General features: G+C 45.5%; 1 protein-coding gene across 1 annotated transcript; it reads right to left on the bottom strand.

Moving 5' to 3' along the window:
* Positions 1–17776, bottom strand: LOC112228888. Its single transcript, XM_024394622.2, has 7 exons — positions 17315–17776; positions 14835–15146; positions 14233–14499; positions 2349–2687; positions 2087–2218; positions 1812–1874; positions 1–327 (listed from the first exon to the last, which is right to left on the bottom strand). Exons 1-7 carry the CDS (start codon positions 17391–17393, stop codon positions 257–259), a joined length of 1263 nt encoding a protein of 420 aa, XP_024250390.1. The 5' UTR covers positions 17394–17776; the 3' UTR covers positions 1–256.
* Positions 17777–19471: the final 1695 nt, after the last annotated feature.

Consider the following 19471-nt stretch of genomic DNA (forward strand, 5'->3'; position numbering starts at 1 on the left):
AATACTTCATTCAAAACTTTAATGTAAATTATGAAGACGGTACAGTTATTCAATTGTTTAGAACACAGATGTGCTCCACTGTAGAACAGTACTCTCCAATGATATAGTTTCCCCCCTTGAGCAAAACATGTGGGTTGTTGTCCATGGGCACATTTTCTAACTATCAGTCAAGCTACAAATGCATGGATGATTGATGATGTCAGGTCTGTGATTAGGAACAGTATGACTGTCATCTAGTACGTCTTGTCAGTCAGAGCTATGTATGGCCGTTGTTTTGTCCTGCTGTCAGCTGGCAGTTATCCATTGGCAAATCATCAGATGATTTAACTGTGAGGGAGAAATGGAAAGGCCAATTAGTAAGGCAGGGCAATAGGTATTAGCCAATGAAAAAATAACTAAAGCCAGCAGTATTTCCTTTCAGTGTACTTCAACCAAACATGAATAAATAAGAACTTTAGTATAACAGATACATTCATTCAAATGATAGAAAAGTTTAAGTTTTATGAATGTTGTTAAGGCTAAAGGTATCTGGGCTGAAGGCTACACAAGTCACTTTGGTTTGGCCTTGCAGAATGGGATAAAATCAGATACACTACATGGCCATAAGTATGTGGACACCAGCTCTTCGAACATCTCATTCCAAAATTATGGGCATTAATATGGAGTTGGTCCCCCATTTGCTGCCACTGTTCTGGGAAGGCTGTTCTGTTCTGGGAAGGCTCCACTGTTCTGGGAAGGCTTTCCCCTAGATGTTGGAACATTGCTCCGGGGACTTGCTTCCATTCAGCCACAAGAGCATTAGTGAGGTCAGGCGATTAGGCCTGACTCGGAGTCGGCTTTACAATTCATCCACAATGTGTTCAATGGAGTTGAAGTCAGTGCTCTGTGCAGGCCAGTCAAGTTCTTCCACATCGATATCGACAAACCATTTCTGTATGGACGTCGCTTAGTGCACGTGGGCATTGTCATGGGGAAACAGGAAAGGGCCTTCTCCAAACTATTGCCACAAAGTTGGAAACACAAAATCGTCTAGCATGTCATTATATGCTGTAGCATTAATATTTCCCTTCACTGGAACTAAGGCCCGAACCATGAAAACAGCCACTGCCCATTATTCCTCCTCCAACAAACTTTACAGTTGCCACTATGCATTGGGGCAGGTAGCATTCTCCTGGCATCTGCCAAACCAAGTTTTGTCCGTCGGACTGCCAGATGGTGAAGCGTGATTAATAACTCCAGAGAACACATTTCCACTGCTCCAGAGTCCAATGGCGGCAAGCTGTACACCACTCCTGACGAACAGTTATTTCCAGAGGCAGTTTGGAACTCCGTAGTGAATGTTGCAACCGAGGAGTGTGCACTACACACTTCCGCACTTGGCGGTCCCGTTCTGTGAGCATGTGTGGCCTACCAATTCGCGGCTGAACCGTTGTTGCACCTAGGTGTTTCCACTTCACAATAACAGCACTTACAGTTGACTGGGGCAGTTCTAGCAGGGCAGAAATTTGACAAACTGACTTGTTGGAAATGTGGCATCCTATTTAGGTGCCACATTGAAAGTCACTGAGCTCTTCAGTACGGGCCATTCCACTGCCAATATTTGTCTATGGAGATTGCATGGATTTATGCTTGATTTTATAAACACCTGTCAGCAACGGTTGTGGCTGAAATAGCCGAATCCACTCATTTGAAGGGGTGTCCACATACTTTTGTATATATAGTGTAAGACTTCTGGATTGGATTATAATAGGATAAAGGCCATACTGTATAATGATGAGTCCTGACAACTACTAAAATAGACCTACACTTACTAGTTTTCATTGGCTGCATCTCTGTGTCCTCCAGAGTGGTCCTATCAGCCTTCCCTTGGTTGGCTAGGGAGTTCATAAATCATATGAGTCATTACTTCCTTCATTGCCATGTGAGTATGAGTACAGAATGCATGGTGTTCAGAAGTGATTAATTTACTCTCAGGTATTCCATCACATTAGTTATAGTAGATTGAACAGTAGGATAGCAGACATCTCTTTGATACGCTGATATACTCCCACTGCAGGCCCGGGTCAAGACCTGTCTTTATACTTACCTCTTTGTTTTCTATACAGTAGTATAGCTGTTGTTACTAGTGCAACCACTGCAACTATTACAGCAATAACCCACATCTTGGAGTGACTTTCCCCTGTACGCCCAACCTGGTCTTCAGCATTTGGCATATTGTCTAGACGTTTGGACAATGTAAATGTGTTAAAAATTCAGCATTATGGAAAGATGTGAACACTTAGCATCAATAACCTTGCATGCATAATAAGCACATAGGGAGTAAATCATTTAAAGGTATAATTGTGTACCTGTCAACGATCGCCGTGATGTTGACCTGATGGCGACCTGGGTTTGAACCATGTGTCTGCTCTGGAAGCCTGAGAATGTACAGGTGTAGGTTCCTGTGTGTTCCTGACTCTCTGGGTTGTGAAGAAGGAGGGATCCATCTCCCATCAAAACTCGGTCCTGCTCCAGTTCAACCCGGCCCTCCCAAAGGTTGGAGGTCCGTCTGGTTTGGCTGACATAGCTGAGGATGACCTTGGAGTTATCATTGGTTCTAGTGAAGGTCCAGGTGAGGAAAAAGTTCTGGAAGTTCTGTGGAGCCATGCAAGGGATGGACAGCTCTCGCCCTGCCTCTCCAATCAACTCTGTTGATGAAATAAGTTTATGAATTGTGAGCCAGGGAAAGCATGTTATTTGTGGCTCAGTTGGTAGAGCATGGCACTTTCAACGCCAGGTTTGTGGGTTTCGATTCCCACGGGGGACCAGTACAAAAAAATACAAAAATGAATGTACTGACTTATGTAAGCTGCTCTCGATAAGAGTGTCTGCTAAATGTAAAAGGTATATATCACTGTCCCTTAGCAGACTTCCCACTGTAGTCACTCTCTTAAACACTAGAGGGCGTTGTTACCATAGAGATCCTATTAAATTACTTGTGGGGTTTCATAAACCCTCAAAGTTCCAGAAAGGAGGAAAATGGCGGCCATATTGGTCAGGGCGAAATGCAACCACTCTAATTGGAACGAATGGCAATAGAGGCATATAATCCAGATTTGACTCAAAACACACCTGCAGGAAAATTAAAGTAAGATATATCAGAGATGGTGTAATAGAATTATTGTCAACATAAAATATTGTCAAATAATTGTAAATACAGTTTATACAGGTTTTACACCAATTGTCTGTATAAATAGCCTCTAAAATATACAGTACCAGTCAAAAGTTTGGACACACCTACTCATTCAAGGGTTTTTCTTTATTTTTTAAACTATTTTCTACATTGTAGGTCATCAAAACTATTAAACAAATCAAAATATATTTTAGACTCTTCAAAGTAGCCACCCTTTGGCCTCCCGGGTGGCGCAGTGGTCTAAGGCACGTCATTGCAGTGCTAGCTGTGCCACCAGAGATTCTGGGTTTGAGCCCAGGCTCTGTCGCAGCCGGCTGTGACCGTGAGTTCCATGGGGCGATGTACAATTGGCCTAGTGTCGTCCGGGTTTGGGTAGGGATATCATGTCTCATCATGCACTAGCGACTCCTGTGCCGGGCGCAGTGCACGGTGTTTCCTCCGACACATTGGTGCGGCTTGCTTCCGGGTTGGATGTGTGCTGTGTTAAGAAGCAGTGCGGCTTGGTTGGGTTGTGTTTCAGAGGATGCATGGCTTTCGACCTTTGTCTCTCCTGAGCCCGTATGGGAGTTGTAGTGATGAGACAAGATAGTAACTACTAAAACAATTGGATATGAAAAGGGGGAAAAAAATTAAATGACAAAATGACTTGTTGACAGCTTTGCACACTCTTGGCATTCTCTCAAACAGCTTCATGAGGAATGCTTTTCCAACAGTCTTGAAAGAGTTCCCACATATGCTGATCACTTTGTTGCCTGCTTTTCCTACACTCTGCGGTCCAACTCATCCCAAACCATCTCAATTGGGTTGAGGTCTGGTGATTGTGGAGGCCAGGTCATCTGATGCAGCCCTTCATCACTCTCCTTGGTCAAATATCCCTTACACAGCCTGTAGGTGTGTTTTGGGTCATTGTCCTGTTGAAAAACAAATTATAGTCTTATTTAACGCAAACCAAATGGGATGGCATATCGCTGCAGAATGCTGTGGTAGCCATGCTGGTTAAATAAATCACAGACAGTGTCACCAGCAAAGCAACCCACACCATCACACTTCCTCCTCCATGCTTCACGGTGGGAACCACAAATGCGGAAATCATCCGTTCACCTACTCTGCATCTCACAAAGACACGGCAGTTGGAATTAAAAGGCTCAAATTTGGACTCATCATACCAAAGGAAAATTTCCATCGGTCTAATGTCCACTGCTCGTGTTTCTTGGCCCAAGCAAGTCTCTTCTTATTTTTGGTATCCTTTAGTAGTGGTTTCTTTGCAGGATTTCGACCACGAAGGCCTGATTCACACAGTCTCTTCTGAACAGTTGAAGTTGAGATGTTGAGATATTTGAACTCTGTAAAGCGTTATGTGGGTTGCAATCTGAGGTGCAGTTAACTCGAATAAACTTATCCTCTGCAGCAGCAGTAACTCTGGGTCTTCCTTTCCTGTGGCGGTCCTCATGAGAGCCAGTTTCATCATAGTGCTTGATGGTTTTTGCGACTGCAAGTGGAAGAAACTTTCAAAGTTATTGACATTTTCCGGATTGACTGACCTTCATGTCTTAAAGTAATGATGGACTGTCATTTCCCTTTGCTTATGACTATCTCTTTGCTTAAGGCTATCTTCTGTATACCACCCCTACCTTGTCACAACACAACTGATTGGCTCAAAAGCATTAAGAAGGAAATAAATTCCACAAATGAACTTTTAACAAGGCACACCTGTTAATTGAAATGCATTCCAGGTGACTACATCATGAAGCTGGTTGAGAGAATGCCAAGAGTGTGCAAAGCAGTCATTGTCACACCCTGATCTGTTTCACCTGTCTTGTGCTTGCTTCCACCCCCTCCAGGTGTCACCCATTTCCCCCATTATCCCCTGTGCACTTATACCTGTGTTTTCTGTTTGTCTGTTGCTAGTTCGTCTTGTCTCGTCAAGCCTACTGGCATTTTTCCTGTACTCCTGTTTTTCTCTCTTGTCCTTGTTTTCTAGCTTTCCCAGTTTTGACCATTCTGCCTGCCCCGACCCTGAGCCTGCCTGCTATTCCGTACCCTGTGACACTGCCCTGGATTACTGACCTCTGCCTGCCCTGACCCTGAGCCTGCTGTTCTGTACCTTCAGACTCTGCTCTGGATTACTGACCTCTGCCTGCCCTTGACCTGTCGTTTGCCTGCCACCTGTTTTTGTAATAAACTTTGTTGCTTCGAACTGTCTGCATCTGGGTCTTCTCCTGAGGTCCGATTGTACGACCTGGCCATGACTGACGCAGTAGACTTGGACCAACTCCGCAACACCATCTCCTCCCAAGGAGCCACCATTGGGAGACACAAGGAGTTACTCCCAGGTCTTATGGACGGATTCCAAACCTTGGCAGAACGCCATGACTGTGCCTTGAATACATTGCTGGAACAATTCTGCGGATTATCTGTGAGTCCACCGGCCACGACAGTAGCCTCCCAGCCCCCCAGTAACACCGCTGTCAGCAGTGCGTCTCTCCAGGCCACCCTGGCTTCCCAATAACCTTGCTTACCTCCCCCAGAACACTTCGCTGGACGGTCAGGAACCTGTCGGGTGTTTCTCTCCCAGTGTTCCCTCATCTTTGAGCTGCTGCCCTCGTCCTTCCCCCGCTAATGTCCGGGAGGGCTCTTGCCTGGGCTACTGCGGTGTGGGAGCAACAATCTACCGAGTGTTTCAGCCTGAAGGAGTTCGTGGATGAGGTGAAAAAGGTTTCAATTCTCCATTTTCTGGGAGAGAGGCTGCCCAGAAGTTACTCCAGCTTCGCCAAGACTTCCGCATTGTGGTGGACTATGCGGTTGATTTCTGCACATTGGCTGCCGAGAGTGCCTGGAACTCAGAATCTCCGTTTGACACATTCCTTCATGGATTATCGGAGGACGTTAAGGATGAGCTTGCAGCCCGGGAACTGCCTACGGATCTCGATTCTCTCTTTGCCTTGACCATCCGGATCGATGGGCGGCTACGGGAACATAGGAGGGAGAGGAGGTCTGATTCCAGTCCCAATCTCTTGCCCTAAGGATCCCAAATTGCCTCCGAGGAACTCCGGAAGATTCCGGCGTCTACGTCCCCGAGAGAATCCGAGCTTACGAGAGTTCCCCCGAAAGTCTCTGAGGTCTGCCGACTCCCCTTTTTTGTAGCCGATGCAACTTGGCAGAGCTAGGCTAAACACTTACGCAGACTTAACACCCAGAGTTGTCTGTATTGCGGAACTGCCGGTCATTATGTGTCAACCTGTCTTTTAAGAAGACCAGGCTCATCAGTAGGTACAAGTACTCTGGTGGGCCATACGGAGAGTTTTTCTTCTCCCCTTACTCACACCCCTCTCCATGCCATCCTGCTGTGGGGTGACCAATCTAAATCTCCCTGGGTTCTCATTGACCCTGGGGCCGATGAGAGTTTCATGGACGCCACCCTGGTGTCTGAGCTGGGCATCCCCACTCAGCCCCTCTCTAGTCACGTGGATGTTAGAGCACTGGATGGGCACTCTATAGGCAGGGTTACCCACAATACTACTCCTATCCACTTGTGTGTGTCCGGGAACCACAGTGATCTATACAGTTTATGCTCAGGTTCCCGTGGTATTGGGGTTTTCTTGGTTCCAGCGCCACAATCCCCTTATCAACTGGACTGCTGGTACTATCATGGGCTGGAGCCCGTTCTGCCACGCCCATTGCCTGAAGTCAGCGCAGCCTGCCCCGGGACGTCTTCCTTTGGGCTCGGAAGAAGCCTCGGACCTCTTTGCCATTCCCGCGGAGTACCAGGATCTATGGGAGGTTTTCAGCATGGCCCGGGCCACTTCGCTTCCTCTGCATTGACCCTATGACTGCGGGAATGACATTCTCTCGGGCACTACCACCCCGGGGATGGCTGTATTCACTGTCAGGTCCCTGGCTGCAGGGGGTATGCGTCCTTCTGACTCCCCCGCCGGCGCAGGGTTCTTCTTTGTGGAGAAGAAGGACGAAACTCTGCGCCCGTACATCGACTACCGGGGCCTCAATGACATCACAGTTAAGAACCGCTACCCACTGCCACTCATCGCCTTGGTTTTGAGCCGCTCCAAGGGGCTACTATGTTCTCTAAGTTAGGGGAATGTTTACCACCTGGTACGGATATGGGAAGGTGACGAGTGGAAGACAGCCTTCAACACTGCTAGTGGACACTATAAATACCTGGTGATACCAATGCTCTTGCTGTGTTCCAGGCCTTGGTTAATGACGTTCTCCGGGATATGTTGAACCAGTTCACTTTCGTCTACCTCGATGACATCCTCGTCTTTTCCCGCTTAGCTCAAGAACACATTCTCCACATCCAAAAAGTCCTCCAGCATCTCCTGGAGAACCAGCTGTTTGTCAAATGCGAGTTCCATCGCTCCATCATCTCCTTCCTTGGATACATCACTTCTGGGAATGTGCAGATGGATCTGGGTAAGGTGAGAGCGGTAGTAGATTGCAACGTTTCTTAGGATTCGCCAATTACTATCACGGTTTAATCCACCCTGGCCTCTCCCTTGTCAGCACTCACATCTCCGAAGGTCCCGTTCATGTGGTCCCCAGCTGTTGACCCGGCATTCCTGGACCTTAAGCATCATTTCACCACAGCTCCCATATTGATCCATCCGGACCCGTCCCGTCAGTTCATGGTGGAGGTAGACGATTCGGATGTCAGAGTGGGGGCTGTCCTGTCCCAGCGTTCTGCCCTGGAACTTAAGCTGCATCCCTGCGCCTTCTTCTCCTATCGCCTTAACACCACAGAGAGGAATTATGATGTGGGGAATCGAGAACTACTCAGGGTGAAGATGGCCTTGGAGGAGTGGAGACAATGGTTAGATGGCGGCGGAACTTCTATTCATAGTGTGGACGGATCACAAGAACCTGGAATATCTCCGCACCGCCAAGTATCTCAGCTCCAGGCAAGCTCGATGGGCACTGTTGTTCACCCGGTTCAACTTCACCATCTCCTACCACCCGGGGTAAGCCAGACGCGCTTTCACGCCGTTATTGCCCCCATTGGAGCCAGGGTGGCAGGTGGCCCACCATAGTTCCGGACATCTCCGCGTTCGTCGCCGCCTGCACTGTCTGTGCTCAGAACAAGACTCCTCGGTAAGCTCTGGCTGGCCTCCTTCAACCTCTTCCTGTCCTTCACCGTCCCTGGTCACATATTTCCCTGGACTTCGTCACTGGTCCCACTATGTCTGATGGCAACACCACTATCCTCAAAGTGGTGGGCAGGTTTTCCAAAGCTTTCATTACCCTCCCCAAGCTACCTCGGCCAAGGAGCCGGCCCAGCTCATGGTGCAGCACTTCTTCCGGATCCATGGACTTCCAGTGGACATGGTTTCCGACGGTGGTCCTCAATTCTCGTCCCGGTTCTGGAAGGCGTTCTGATTGGGTCGTCAGCCAGCCTGTCCTCCGGTTTTCATCCCCAATCCAAAGGGCAGTCAGAGCGTGCCAATCAGGACCTGGATACAACTTTTCGGTGCCTCGTCTCGGCCAACCCCACCACCTGAGGCCAGAAACTTGGCTGGAGTACGCCTGGAACACCCTTCCCTGCTCGGCCACTGGGCTCTTGCCCTTCGAATGCTCCATGGGTTATCAGCCCAAGCTCTTCCCTGAGCAAGAGGAAGAGGTCATCATACCCTCTGCCCAGATGTTTGTCTGCACCTGGAAGAGAGCTCGGTCTGCTCTTCTCACGACTACCTCCAAGTACCATCGACAGGCGGACTGCCACCGGACCCTGGTTTCCCGCTATCTTCTTGGGCAGAGGGTATGGCTGTCTACTCGGAATCTGCCCCTCCGGGTAGAGTCCCGCAAACTTTCCCCCCGTTTTATCGGCCCTTTTTCCAAGATCCTTAGCCCCTCTGCTGTTCATCTTCTGTTGCCCCACACGCTCCGTACACATCCCACGTTTCATGTATCAAGGATTAATCCTCTGTCTTACAGCCCTCTGTCTCCTTTTTCCGGTTTTGACCATTCTGCCTGCCCTTTCCCTGAGCCTGTCTGCGGTTCTGTATCCTGAGGTCTGATAGTCAACAAGGCAAAGGGTGGCTACTTTGAAGAATCTAAAATAAAAAATTAATGTATTTATTTGCTTAACACTTTTTTGCTTACTACATGATTCCATATGTGTTATTTCATAGTTTTGATGACTTCTCTATTATTCTACAATGTAGAAAATAGTAAAAATAGGGAAAAACCCTTGAATGAGTAGGTGTGTCCAAACTTTGGACTTGTACTGTATGTAAACAGATCAGAAATGTCTCAAATGTTTTTCTTGGAAAGCTGTGAGTACTATTATGATCCATTTACAACTTGTCTAAGTCCGTTTGCCATGTTTCTGTCGATATTATGGAGCTAATTTGGAATATTTTTTGGCGTTTTTGTGACTGCAATTTCCCGGGCGATTTCTCAACCAAACGTGAAGAACAAACCGGAGCTATTTCGCCTACAAAAATAATATTTTGGGAAAAAATGAACATTGGCTATCTAACTGGGAGTCTCGTGAGTGAAAACATCCGAAGCTCATCAAAGGTAAACGATTTAATTTGATTGCTTTTCTGATTTCCGTGACCAAGTTACCTGCTGCTAGCTGGACAAAATGCTATGCTAGGCTATCGATAAACTTACACAAATGCTTGTCTAGCTTTGGCTGTAAAGCATATTTTGAAAATCTGCGATGACAGGGTGATTAACAAAAGGCTAAGCTGTGTCTCAATACATTTCACTTGTGATTTTCATGAATAGGAATATTTTCTAGGAATATTTATGTCCGTTGCGTTATGCTAATTAGTGTCAGTCGATGATTACGCTCCCGGACCCGGGGTGGGGAGTTACTATTAACTACCTCTCTCAAAGAGTGCGGTGTATAAAGTCAGAACATCTGCTGTCTTAGCCATTTCCTGTCACCAAGGATGTACCCCAGGGCTTAATCCTAGGCCTCACTCTCTTCTCAATTTACATCAACAACATAGCTCAGGCAGTAGGAAGCTCTCGCATCCATTTATATGCAGATGATACAATCTTATACTCAGCTAGCCCCTCCCCAGATTTTCTGTTAAACGCTCGACAACAAAGTTTTCTTAGTGTCCAACAAGCTTTCTCTACCCTTAACCTTGTTCTGAACACCTCCAAAACAAAGGACATTGTGGTTTGGTAAGAAGAATGTCCCTCTCCCCACTGGTGTGATTACTCCCTCTGAGGGTTTAGAGCTTGAGGTAGTCACCTCATACAAGTACTTGGGAGTATGGCTAGACGGTGCACTGTCCTTCTCTCAGCACATATCAAAGCTGCAGGCTAAAGTTAAATGTAGACTTGGTTTCCTCTATCGTAATCGCTCCTCTTTCACCCCAGCTGCCAAACTAACCCTGATTCAAATGACTAGATGTTAGATGTTCTTACCATTCGGCTAGATGTTCTTTACCATTCGGCCATCAGATTTGCCACCAATGCCCTTATAGGACACATCACCGCACTCTATACTCTGTAAACTGGTCATCTCTGTATACCCGTCGCTAGACCCACTGGTTGATGCTTATTTATAAAACCCTCTTAGGCCTCACTCCCCCATTTGAGATATCTACTGCAGCCATCATCCTTCACATAAAACACCCGTTCTGCCAGTCACATTCTGTTAAAGGTCCCCAAAGCACAAACATCCTTGGGTCGCTCGTCTTTTCAGTTCACAGCAGCTCTTAATTCAAAGACTCAATCAGACTCAATCATGGACACTCACACTGACAAATCAAATCAAATTTTATTTGTCACATACACATGGTTAGAAGATGTTAATGCGAGTGTAGCGAAATGCTTGTGCTTCTGGTTCCAAAAAGTGCAAGTGACTAGTGATCTATTTGTTAAAGAGGCCAGTGTTTGGGTCTCCATGTTGGCAGCAGCCTTTCTGAGTTTGTGATTGCTGTTTACCAGTCTGATGGCCTTGAAATAGAGACTGAAGAACAGCTTCTCAGTCCCCGCTTTGATGCACCTGTACTGACCTCGCCTTCTGGATGGTAGTGGTGTGAACAGGCAGTGGCTAGGGTGGTTGTTGTCTTTGATGATCTTCTTTTGCCTTCCTGTGACACCGGGTGCTATAGGTAATTTCCCCAGGGATGCATTGTGCAGACCGCAGCACCCTCTGGAGAGCCTTGCGGTTGAGGGCAGAGCAGTTGCCATACCAGGCTGTGATACAGCCCGACATGATGCTCTCGATTGTGGATCTGTAAAAGTTAGTCAGGGTTTTGGGTGACAAGACAAATATCTTCAGCCTCCTGAGGTTGTAGAGATGCTGTTGCACCTTCTTCACCACACTGTCTGTGTTGGTGGACTATTTCAGTTTGTCGTTGATGTGTACACCGAGGAACTTAAAACTTTCCACTTTCTTCACTGCTGTCCCTTCAAAGTGGATAGGGGGTGCTCCCTCTACTCTTTCCCGAAGTCCACGATCATCTTTGTTTTGTTGACGTTTAGTGAGAGGTTGTTTTCCTGACACCACACTCCGAGTGCCCTCACCTCCTCCCTGTAGGCTGTCTCGTTGTTGTTGGTAATTAAGCCCACTACTGTTGTGTCGTCTGCAAACTTGATGATTGAGTTGGAGGCGTGTATGGCCACACAGTCATGGGTGAACAGGGAGTACAGGAGGGGGCTGAGCACGCACCCTGAGCACGCACCCTCCACCTCGCTGTTGAGGGCCAGCGAGGTGGAGATGTTGTTTCCTACCTTCACTTCCTGGGGGCGGTCCATCAGAAAGTCCAGGACCCAATTGCACAGGGTGGGGTTGAGGCCCAGGGCCTCCAGCTTGATGATGAGCTTGGAGTGTACTATGGTGTTGAATGCTGAGCTGAAGTCAATGAATGGCATTCTTACATAGGTATTCCTCTTCTCCAGATGGGATAGGGCAGTGTGCAGTATGATGGCGATTGCATCGTCTGTGGACCTGTTAGGGCGGTATGCAAACTGAAGAGGGTCTAGGGTGGCCGGTGTCGTGTCTTTACTATCATTAAATGTGAAGACTGTTATTTTATCAAATCAGTTCTCTATTTGTAACTATTATTACCTGATTAAACCAATCATGTAATCTTTAATCAACTAGGAAGTCGGGGCACCACGGGAAAATGCTATAGTCTCTATTTCCCGAATCAACTCTTCAGATATTTTCATATCTTATCTAGTCTTCTATTAATGATTATTAATCTTTACCTTCCGTCAGTCTCATTCGAAACATCGTAAAAGTCTTGGTTCTCTGCACAATCCCTAACGTAAATTATGAATCAGCGATATACAAATTGGCTTGGGTATTTATTTACTAACTAATTAATCATAGAAATAAATGAAAACACACACAATTAGTTCATACATTGGGTTGCTACATAATACAAAGAAAAGGTCTCTAGCGGACGAAACCGATATGACGGCTTGGTAGACAAAGAAAAGGGGTGTGGCAGTTCAAGAGCGGGAAACTCATCGAGGATTACTACACTCATATAAATTGCTAATACTTTACATGAACGACCGCTCATCCGAAAATAAATTGCAATTTACATATTTCCGGGTGTATTTCTTGCTGTCTCTCTCTGTGGTCGCAGGTCCATCTGCTGGAGAGAGTCAACAGAAAAGTCTCTGGTTCTGTTTCCCAGAAGATCAAAGTCGTAGGTGGTTGTAGGTGGTTAGAATGGAAACTTCATAGTACCATTCAGAAATCTTCTCATAGAATAGATGCTTCAGCAGTTCTCTTTATTCACGTTCAAGGTTTACGTCATTTCTAGCTGCAGATTAGTAATTAGTGTCGTCTAGAATTTGCTCCTTCTGTAGTGAATCGATAGTCCCAGAGTGGAACCATTTTCAGAGTTTAATCATTTCCAGCCGTGTAGCATATGCTCCATGCTCCACGTTGGTATAGTCTTGTCCTTTGATAGAGTTGTAGTTTAAACCACTTCCAGCGTCACCTGGCATGTTATGATCATGTGTGAATTTCTTCAGGAGCAGGTTTAATCCTTTGTCGATGCCTAATGTGATGTCTGGGCTCACGGGGGTGTGGCCAAAGACTAGTTAATCTTCATATGAAAATCCAAACTCTCATTTAGAATGTTCATATCACATTACATCTTTTCACAAATATGTTAAAATGTTTAATCACATACCTTTCACAATATTTAGATGTAAACCTGACAGCTGGGAAATGTACACTTTAAGAGATACCGTTACCGTCATAACTGTCCCTTAAGTGTCCACGGACCATTTACACATTCTCAAAAGTAGAAATATTGTTTAATTGTCCCATTTTGGGGATTTAGGAGTTTTGCCAAGTGAAGTCCTTTGTTCTCTCCCTATGCTCTCTCCCTCTCTTTCGGCATGACCAGGGGGAGAGAGTCTCTGCCAGGAATTTATGACCTGAGATAACAAAACCTGGGTTTAGGAGAGAGAGGGAGAGCGAGGGGGGGAGCCACGATCTACACCCAGAAAGGGCCACGTCATGACACTGGTAAGGTGGAGGTGATATAATCCTTGACTAGTCTCTCAAAGCGCTTCATGATGACAGAAGTGAGTGCTACGGGGCGGTAGTCATTTAGTTCAGTTATCTTTACCTTCTTGGTTATAGGAACAATGGTGCCCATCTTGACAGGTGTGGCTGCTTTGCAGGATGTATTGTTGTCCCTACTTTCTTACCCTTTGTGCTGTTGTCTGTGCCCAATAATGTTTGTACCCTGTTTTGTGAGGCTACCATGTTTTGCTGCTGCCATGTTGTGTTGCTACCATGTTGTTGTCATGTTGTGTTGCTTCCATGCTGTGTTGTTGTCTTAGGTCTCTCTTTATGTAGTGTTTCATTTTAATCCCAGCCCCCGTCCCCACAGGAGGCCTGTAGCCTTTTGGTAGACCGTCATTGTAAATAAGAATTTGTTCTTAACTGACTTGCCTAGTTAAATAAAGGTTAAATAATCGTTTTATTTTTGTAATAACAGTCACTCCCAGCAGTGTATTACTGTTTAAATGATCATTTATCAACCATAAACTATGCATCTGCAAAATGAGAGAGAAAGAGAAAGACGATGCTGATTATGCCGTACCTCCTTTTTGTAGTGAGCTCTTCCATGACTGTGATCCATATGTGGAATTAACGGTGCAGACGTAAGTGGGGGTATTTCCAAACATTCTCAGTTTGCTCTGAACAGAGTAGAGGCCCTCAGTGTTGGGTGCCATATGTGTGGTGGATCTCAGGTTGGCTTTAGGTGGCAGAGTGGACCATTGCACACGGGGAGCAGGGAAGATATCCTTAGACAGGCACTGAATCTCTGTGTTCTTACTTATCTCCATAGTAACCATCTTGATGGGAGCTGGAATAACAGTGACAGAGAGCCAAGGTTAGAGAGTAATAGCCTTGAGTGGTTTCACTACAAACAGCGAATTTGAGAGCAAAAACCATTCAAAAGGTTTTTGTACAGCAAAGTTACAAAACCAATAACAAAAGCAAATACTCGACTCTTGGCTTGGCATCAGTTTAGCAATTTGGCTCTAGCTCCAATACAGCAGTAGCTGGTCGACAAACAATGATTCATGTCTCTTAACAGAGGGTATTTTACCACAAGCTATGCTGAAAGAATTTGATATGTGAAGTGGATACTCAGCAGCATACTCTAGCCTCGATACTAGTGCCAGCGGTACTACTAACCCTCCACTTTCATGATGATAAAGGACTCCTGTTGTCCCAGAGTGCTGTTGACCAGACACCTGTAGCGACCTCGGTCCTTGATGCCACACTGGCTGAGGTGGAGCGAGGCGTTGCCCCGGGAGAGCTGGTCCTGAAGCAGGTACATCCTGGTACGGTGGCCCTTGGGAGGCTGGTCCGACTGGTCTCCACCCTGATGGGAGTGGCTGAGGAGGAGTAAGTCCTGGCGGTACCAGCTGATGATCTCATTTCCGCTGGGTTTGAAGCTGCAGGGTAGCACACAGTCTTCTGAGAACAGGCATGTCAAATGGGCATCTAAGGGAGAAGTAGAGAGAGAACAGTTTGGGAAAATGTGACCTTCATTTAATAATTAGTTAACATTCTTTTTTTTTAAACGCAAAAAATCCAGTGTTGCCATGTCAAACGGTTTTGTTATATTTTTATTTCAGTCTTCTGTGACGTATATAAAGTGCAATATTTCGATGCAAACTCAAAATGTAATACATTTCAACTCCATATCTGATATGGTACAGGTGTATTATTTTTTAAAGCCCATAACTATGTGTTTAAGGTATATAATTTTGTTTCAAAGTAGATTTAAGACCACCAAGAAACACTGTGTGTGACCCCCTATTTAGCCTACTGCAGTAGAAGGCGGAATGAACAAAATGTTCCCTCCATTTCTATCTTTTTCTTTCAGCCCACAACACCTACTCACAGTGTGTCCTTTCCATACCGGTATATCACATATGACGTGTACTGAATCCTCATGGCAATGAGTGAACTTTTCTCCCCCTCTTACCATCTTGCTATAGGTTGTGTTACTCTCACGGTTCTGAAACATTCACTATGTTTCGTCTTACCCAACTGTAACATGCAGTCCCAGCATTTTAGCCACCACACAACTCACAGTGAGCGCCGGCACCTATGGTTATGGTGGCACTTAAAGCCAAACATTACATACATACATTACACTTTTTGAGTTAAATGCAGAGTTTGACACTGGATAAGTATTAGATAATACCCTTGAAACTGGTAATCACACAGCCTATTCTCAACATCCGTTCTTTTCAGTCATTTGTTTTGCACTAAATGTGGTTGCGACAAGACATTGCACTGTGAATGAGTAAATGTAAGGGCTTTTTACTGCCAAAATAACAGTGGTAACACCAGTGAAGTCCTTCACAGACAGGGCACCCACTCAGAGTCAAATAGAGTGCATGACTATATAGAATTAGCATGTGTGCATATGTGTGAAGAGTCAAGGGCGTCCCTGTGAGACTGTGAGCTTCTCCTCAGAGTAGACGTCTTTCATCACCTCAGCAACATTCCAAACCTAAGAGACAGCTGACCTGGGTCCCAGCATGGTCTGGCCAGTCTAAATACTGAACAGGGCAGTGGGGCCCGGCCTCCCTAGTCTCCCAACCAGAACAAACAGAGGCATGCCGAGGGCCAGAGGGCCAGCTATCCCAGACGCCATGGGCAACTGGATTCCTCAGAAAGAACACATCTCGACTCCTGCCCACTGACTGACCACCTCTCAAGGATTTACAGGGATGTGGACAACGTATTTCCACATGCACAGCAATAGAGGCTCAGCATTGCCTTGAAGGATGTTTTTACTTCATACATTCTCAGATTTGCTGAGGATGGATAGAGACTTCACCCACAAGTTACATGAACAGTGCAGTGACAACATGTCATTTCTGTTGTGTAGAAATAGTTGTTTGTATTCATAAAACTCCTGGTCAAAACATCATCTTTAAACTAATACTTTACACTGGATTTGTCTTATGGAAAATCCCTCTCCTTTTAGGACCACATGTTAAAGTAGTTCTTGTTCTTTTTTCAGATGTCTGTCTCATTTTAGTTTTGCCCAGAAGAACTGTGATTTCTTGTGCAGTGAAAGGGACACAATGCAAAAAGCATCTGTTCCATGAACAAGAGATGTAGAGAGAAAAAAGTGTACCAAAACACTCTTCAGCCCCGCTTGAACAAAAAGGGAAACATTCCTTACCCCAGGACACTTCAAACTGGTGACTATGATTCCTTACCCCAGGACACTTCAAACTGGTGACTATCATTCCTTACCCCAGACACTTCAAACTGGTGACTATCGAGGAAAATAAAGAAAAAGGAGTACATTGTTTCTGCATAGATCTGATTATTTATTGACTGGACACATCATGCAAGCAGGTTTACATTTTGGCGTAATCACCTCTATCAGAACCAGGTAAGTAAGTTTGCTTGTCTTTATTTTCCTGGACACTCACCCATTGAAGTGTCCTGGGGTAATAAATGTTTTTAGATATAGATGTATTTTAAGATTAGATCAAATGTAAGTGTTTAAAGGCATACAGTAGTCAGATTATTTGTTTCCTTACACTAAAGACATCCCGTGCCTTAAACCTTGGCCCATGAGCCTATCCTGACAATTCTTGCACTACTACCTTTAAAAGAGGATAGAGAGGTCTTATCCTTACCTGGGATCTTACACTTTGCCAAGGTGAGAATCCACAGCAACCTCAAAAAAGCTTGAGCAAGTGCCTTTACCATTTTCATTCATTCACAAAGTCACAAGTATGGTTGCTGTTGACTCCCGTCCTGATTCCAATCAGTAGCAATCTTAAAGCAATTAGGAGCCCTGAATCACAATTAGTGTCTTGGTCTCTCTTAGATCTCACATTTCAGCCTCTGGGATGGTGTAGATCAAAAGCACTTGCTGTCACTTTAAAGGTTAAAGGATCCAGATGGAAAATATCCTTGTAAACACAAATGAGAGCCAATGAGTCTGAAACTCACTGCCACAGACATACGAAAGGGCCCACCTGGAACCACTTGTGTCAGAGAAGAAAAGCAGTTTCCCTGTCAGAGAAACTAGCTCCTCTCACAGTGAGAAGAGAGGGACTGTAAGAGGAAGGGAGAGCGAGAAGGAGGGAGCGGCAGGGCAGACAGGCTGGTTTGAAATACACCCCCTTCTACAGAGGCAGAGGCACGGTGGAATCATTGGTTACAATGTGTTACTTGGAAACGCCTCTTTGCTTCTTACCTGCCTGTCACTTTGCTTTGCTGTCACTTTAAAGGATCCGGATGGAAAATATCCTTGTAAACACAAATGAGAGCCAATGAGTCTGAAACTCACTGCCGCAGACATACGAAAGGGCCCACCTGGAACCACTTGTGTCAGAGCAGAAAAGCAGTTTCCCTGTCAGAGAAACTAGCTCCTCTCACAGTGAGAAAAGAGGGTGTGTAACAGGAAGAGAGAGCGAGAAGGAGGGAGCGGCAGGGCAGACAGGCTTTTCTGAAATACAAACCCATCTACAGAGACATCGAGGCACGGTGGAATCAATGGTTACACTGTGTTACTTGGAAATGTCTCTTTCCCTCTTATCTCCCTGTCAAACCTCCCCACCCCTTCCCCACCCCTCACACTCAGTGCCTCATAGAACCTCTTGTCATCTGATTGATTTCTTTCCATGTCACTCTGTATGTCACCATTTTACATCTCACACCTTCTCTGAGTAATAAATGTGCACACAGTAGACTAGCTATACTGTTCTTTTCATATTGTAGTTTCCACTGAAACAGTATATTTTATTGTATATTCTAGTTCCCTGAAAGGCATGTTCTTTATCTCTCAAGCCTTCAATACCTTCATTAATCATGGAGAACTGGTTTGGACAAGAAAAGTGGGATGTCAAAGTGCCCTGCCACTAGCAGGCAGGCATGAGGTTAACCACAAGGCCAATTATAGTTCAATGTGGAACGTATTCAGTCATTGTTTCTGTCTGCCTCCCACTGGGCACTACTGCCACTGTGTTATACACACACGATCACAGACCACACTAAACCTGAATCCTAATCTATTTATTGCTGTGGCTGAAGGCACCTAACGTTCAGGAACCTTTCAGGAAGTTTGCCCTCACGTTGGATGACGCAACGTGTTTTCTCACGTTAGTTCCTTGTGTTCCGTGTCATTGGCCTCCAAGGGGTGAAATAAAACCATAACAATGCCACATTATGATGAGTCACTAATGATAAGTGTCCTATTTATCCCATAGTAGCTGATAAACAGAGATGAGCACAGAAAAAAAAACCACAATAATTTCAAAGCAGAATTGTGTGTCAATAATGAGTGGTTGGGGTTTTAATGCGCCAGAGTATCTGTCTATCATAGCAAACACGTTTTAGTGTGGAGGCCTCACTCTGTTGCCATGGTTAACCAACAGCGAGTGATTGAGAGATGAACATGTATTTACTCCATGATGTGTAGCTACACCTCTCCTTTGCGGTCCTTAGGAGGCGCGTGTGAGGGGAAACACCAGCTCCACGTCAATGCCTCTTAAAGATGGCGGCAATCATCTCTGCCCTCAATCAACGCTAATCCCAGATTAAAGGAGCATGCCACTGGACTGGGATTATGCTGTGGGCGCTTTCATTTGATCATTGATTCTCTACCAGTCTCTTCCTGACTCAATTTTATACTTCCTCTGGTGTATTCTTTTTTAAATGTTCTAATAATGTGTGTTTAGTCATCACTATAATGTATTTTCTTTTCTCTCTGTGTAATGTGGTTTAATTCTGGTTATATTCCAGTGACTAAACCTTGTTTCCATCCATTCCCAGGCAATTATACCTAT

The sequence above is a fragment of the Oncorhynchus tshawytscha genome, linkage group LG30 (assembly GCF_018296145.1).
Source record: "Oncorhynchus tshawytscha isolate Ot180627B linkage group LG30, Otsh_v2.0, whole genome shotgun sequence".
In the NCBI taxonomy this organism is placed as follows: domain Eukaryota; kingdom Metazoa; phylum Chordata; class Actinopteri; order Salmoniformes; family Salmonidae; genus Oncorhynchus; species Oncorhynchus tshawytscha.

Bases quoted from the DNA above. Each gene is read 5' to 3' on its own strand.
- LOC112228888 (XM_024394622.2), bottom strand. From the start codon at position 17,393: ATGAAAATGGTAAAGGCACTTGCTCAAGCTTTTTTGAGGTTGCTGTGG. The intron at 15,147-17,314 runs GTAAGGATAAGA...CTTCTCCCTTAG, and splicing joins GGCAAAGTGTAAGATCCCAG to ATGCCCATTTGACATGCCTG. The intron at 2,219-2,348 runs GTACACAATTAT...CCAAACGTCTAG, and splicing joins ATCACGGCGATCGTTGACAG to ACAATATGCCAAATGCTGAA.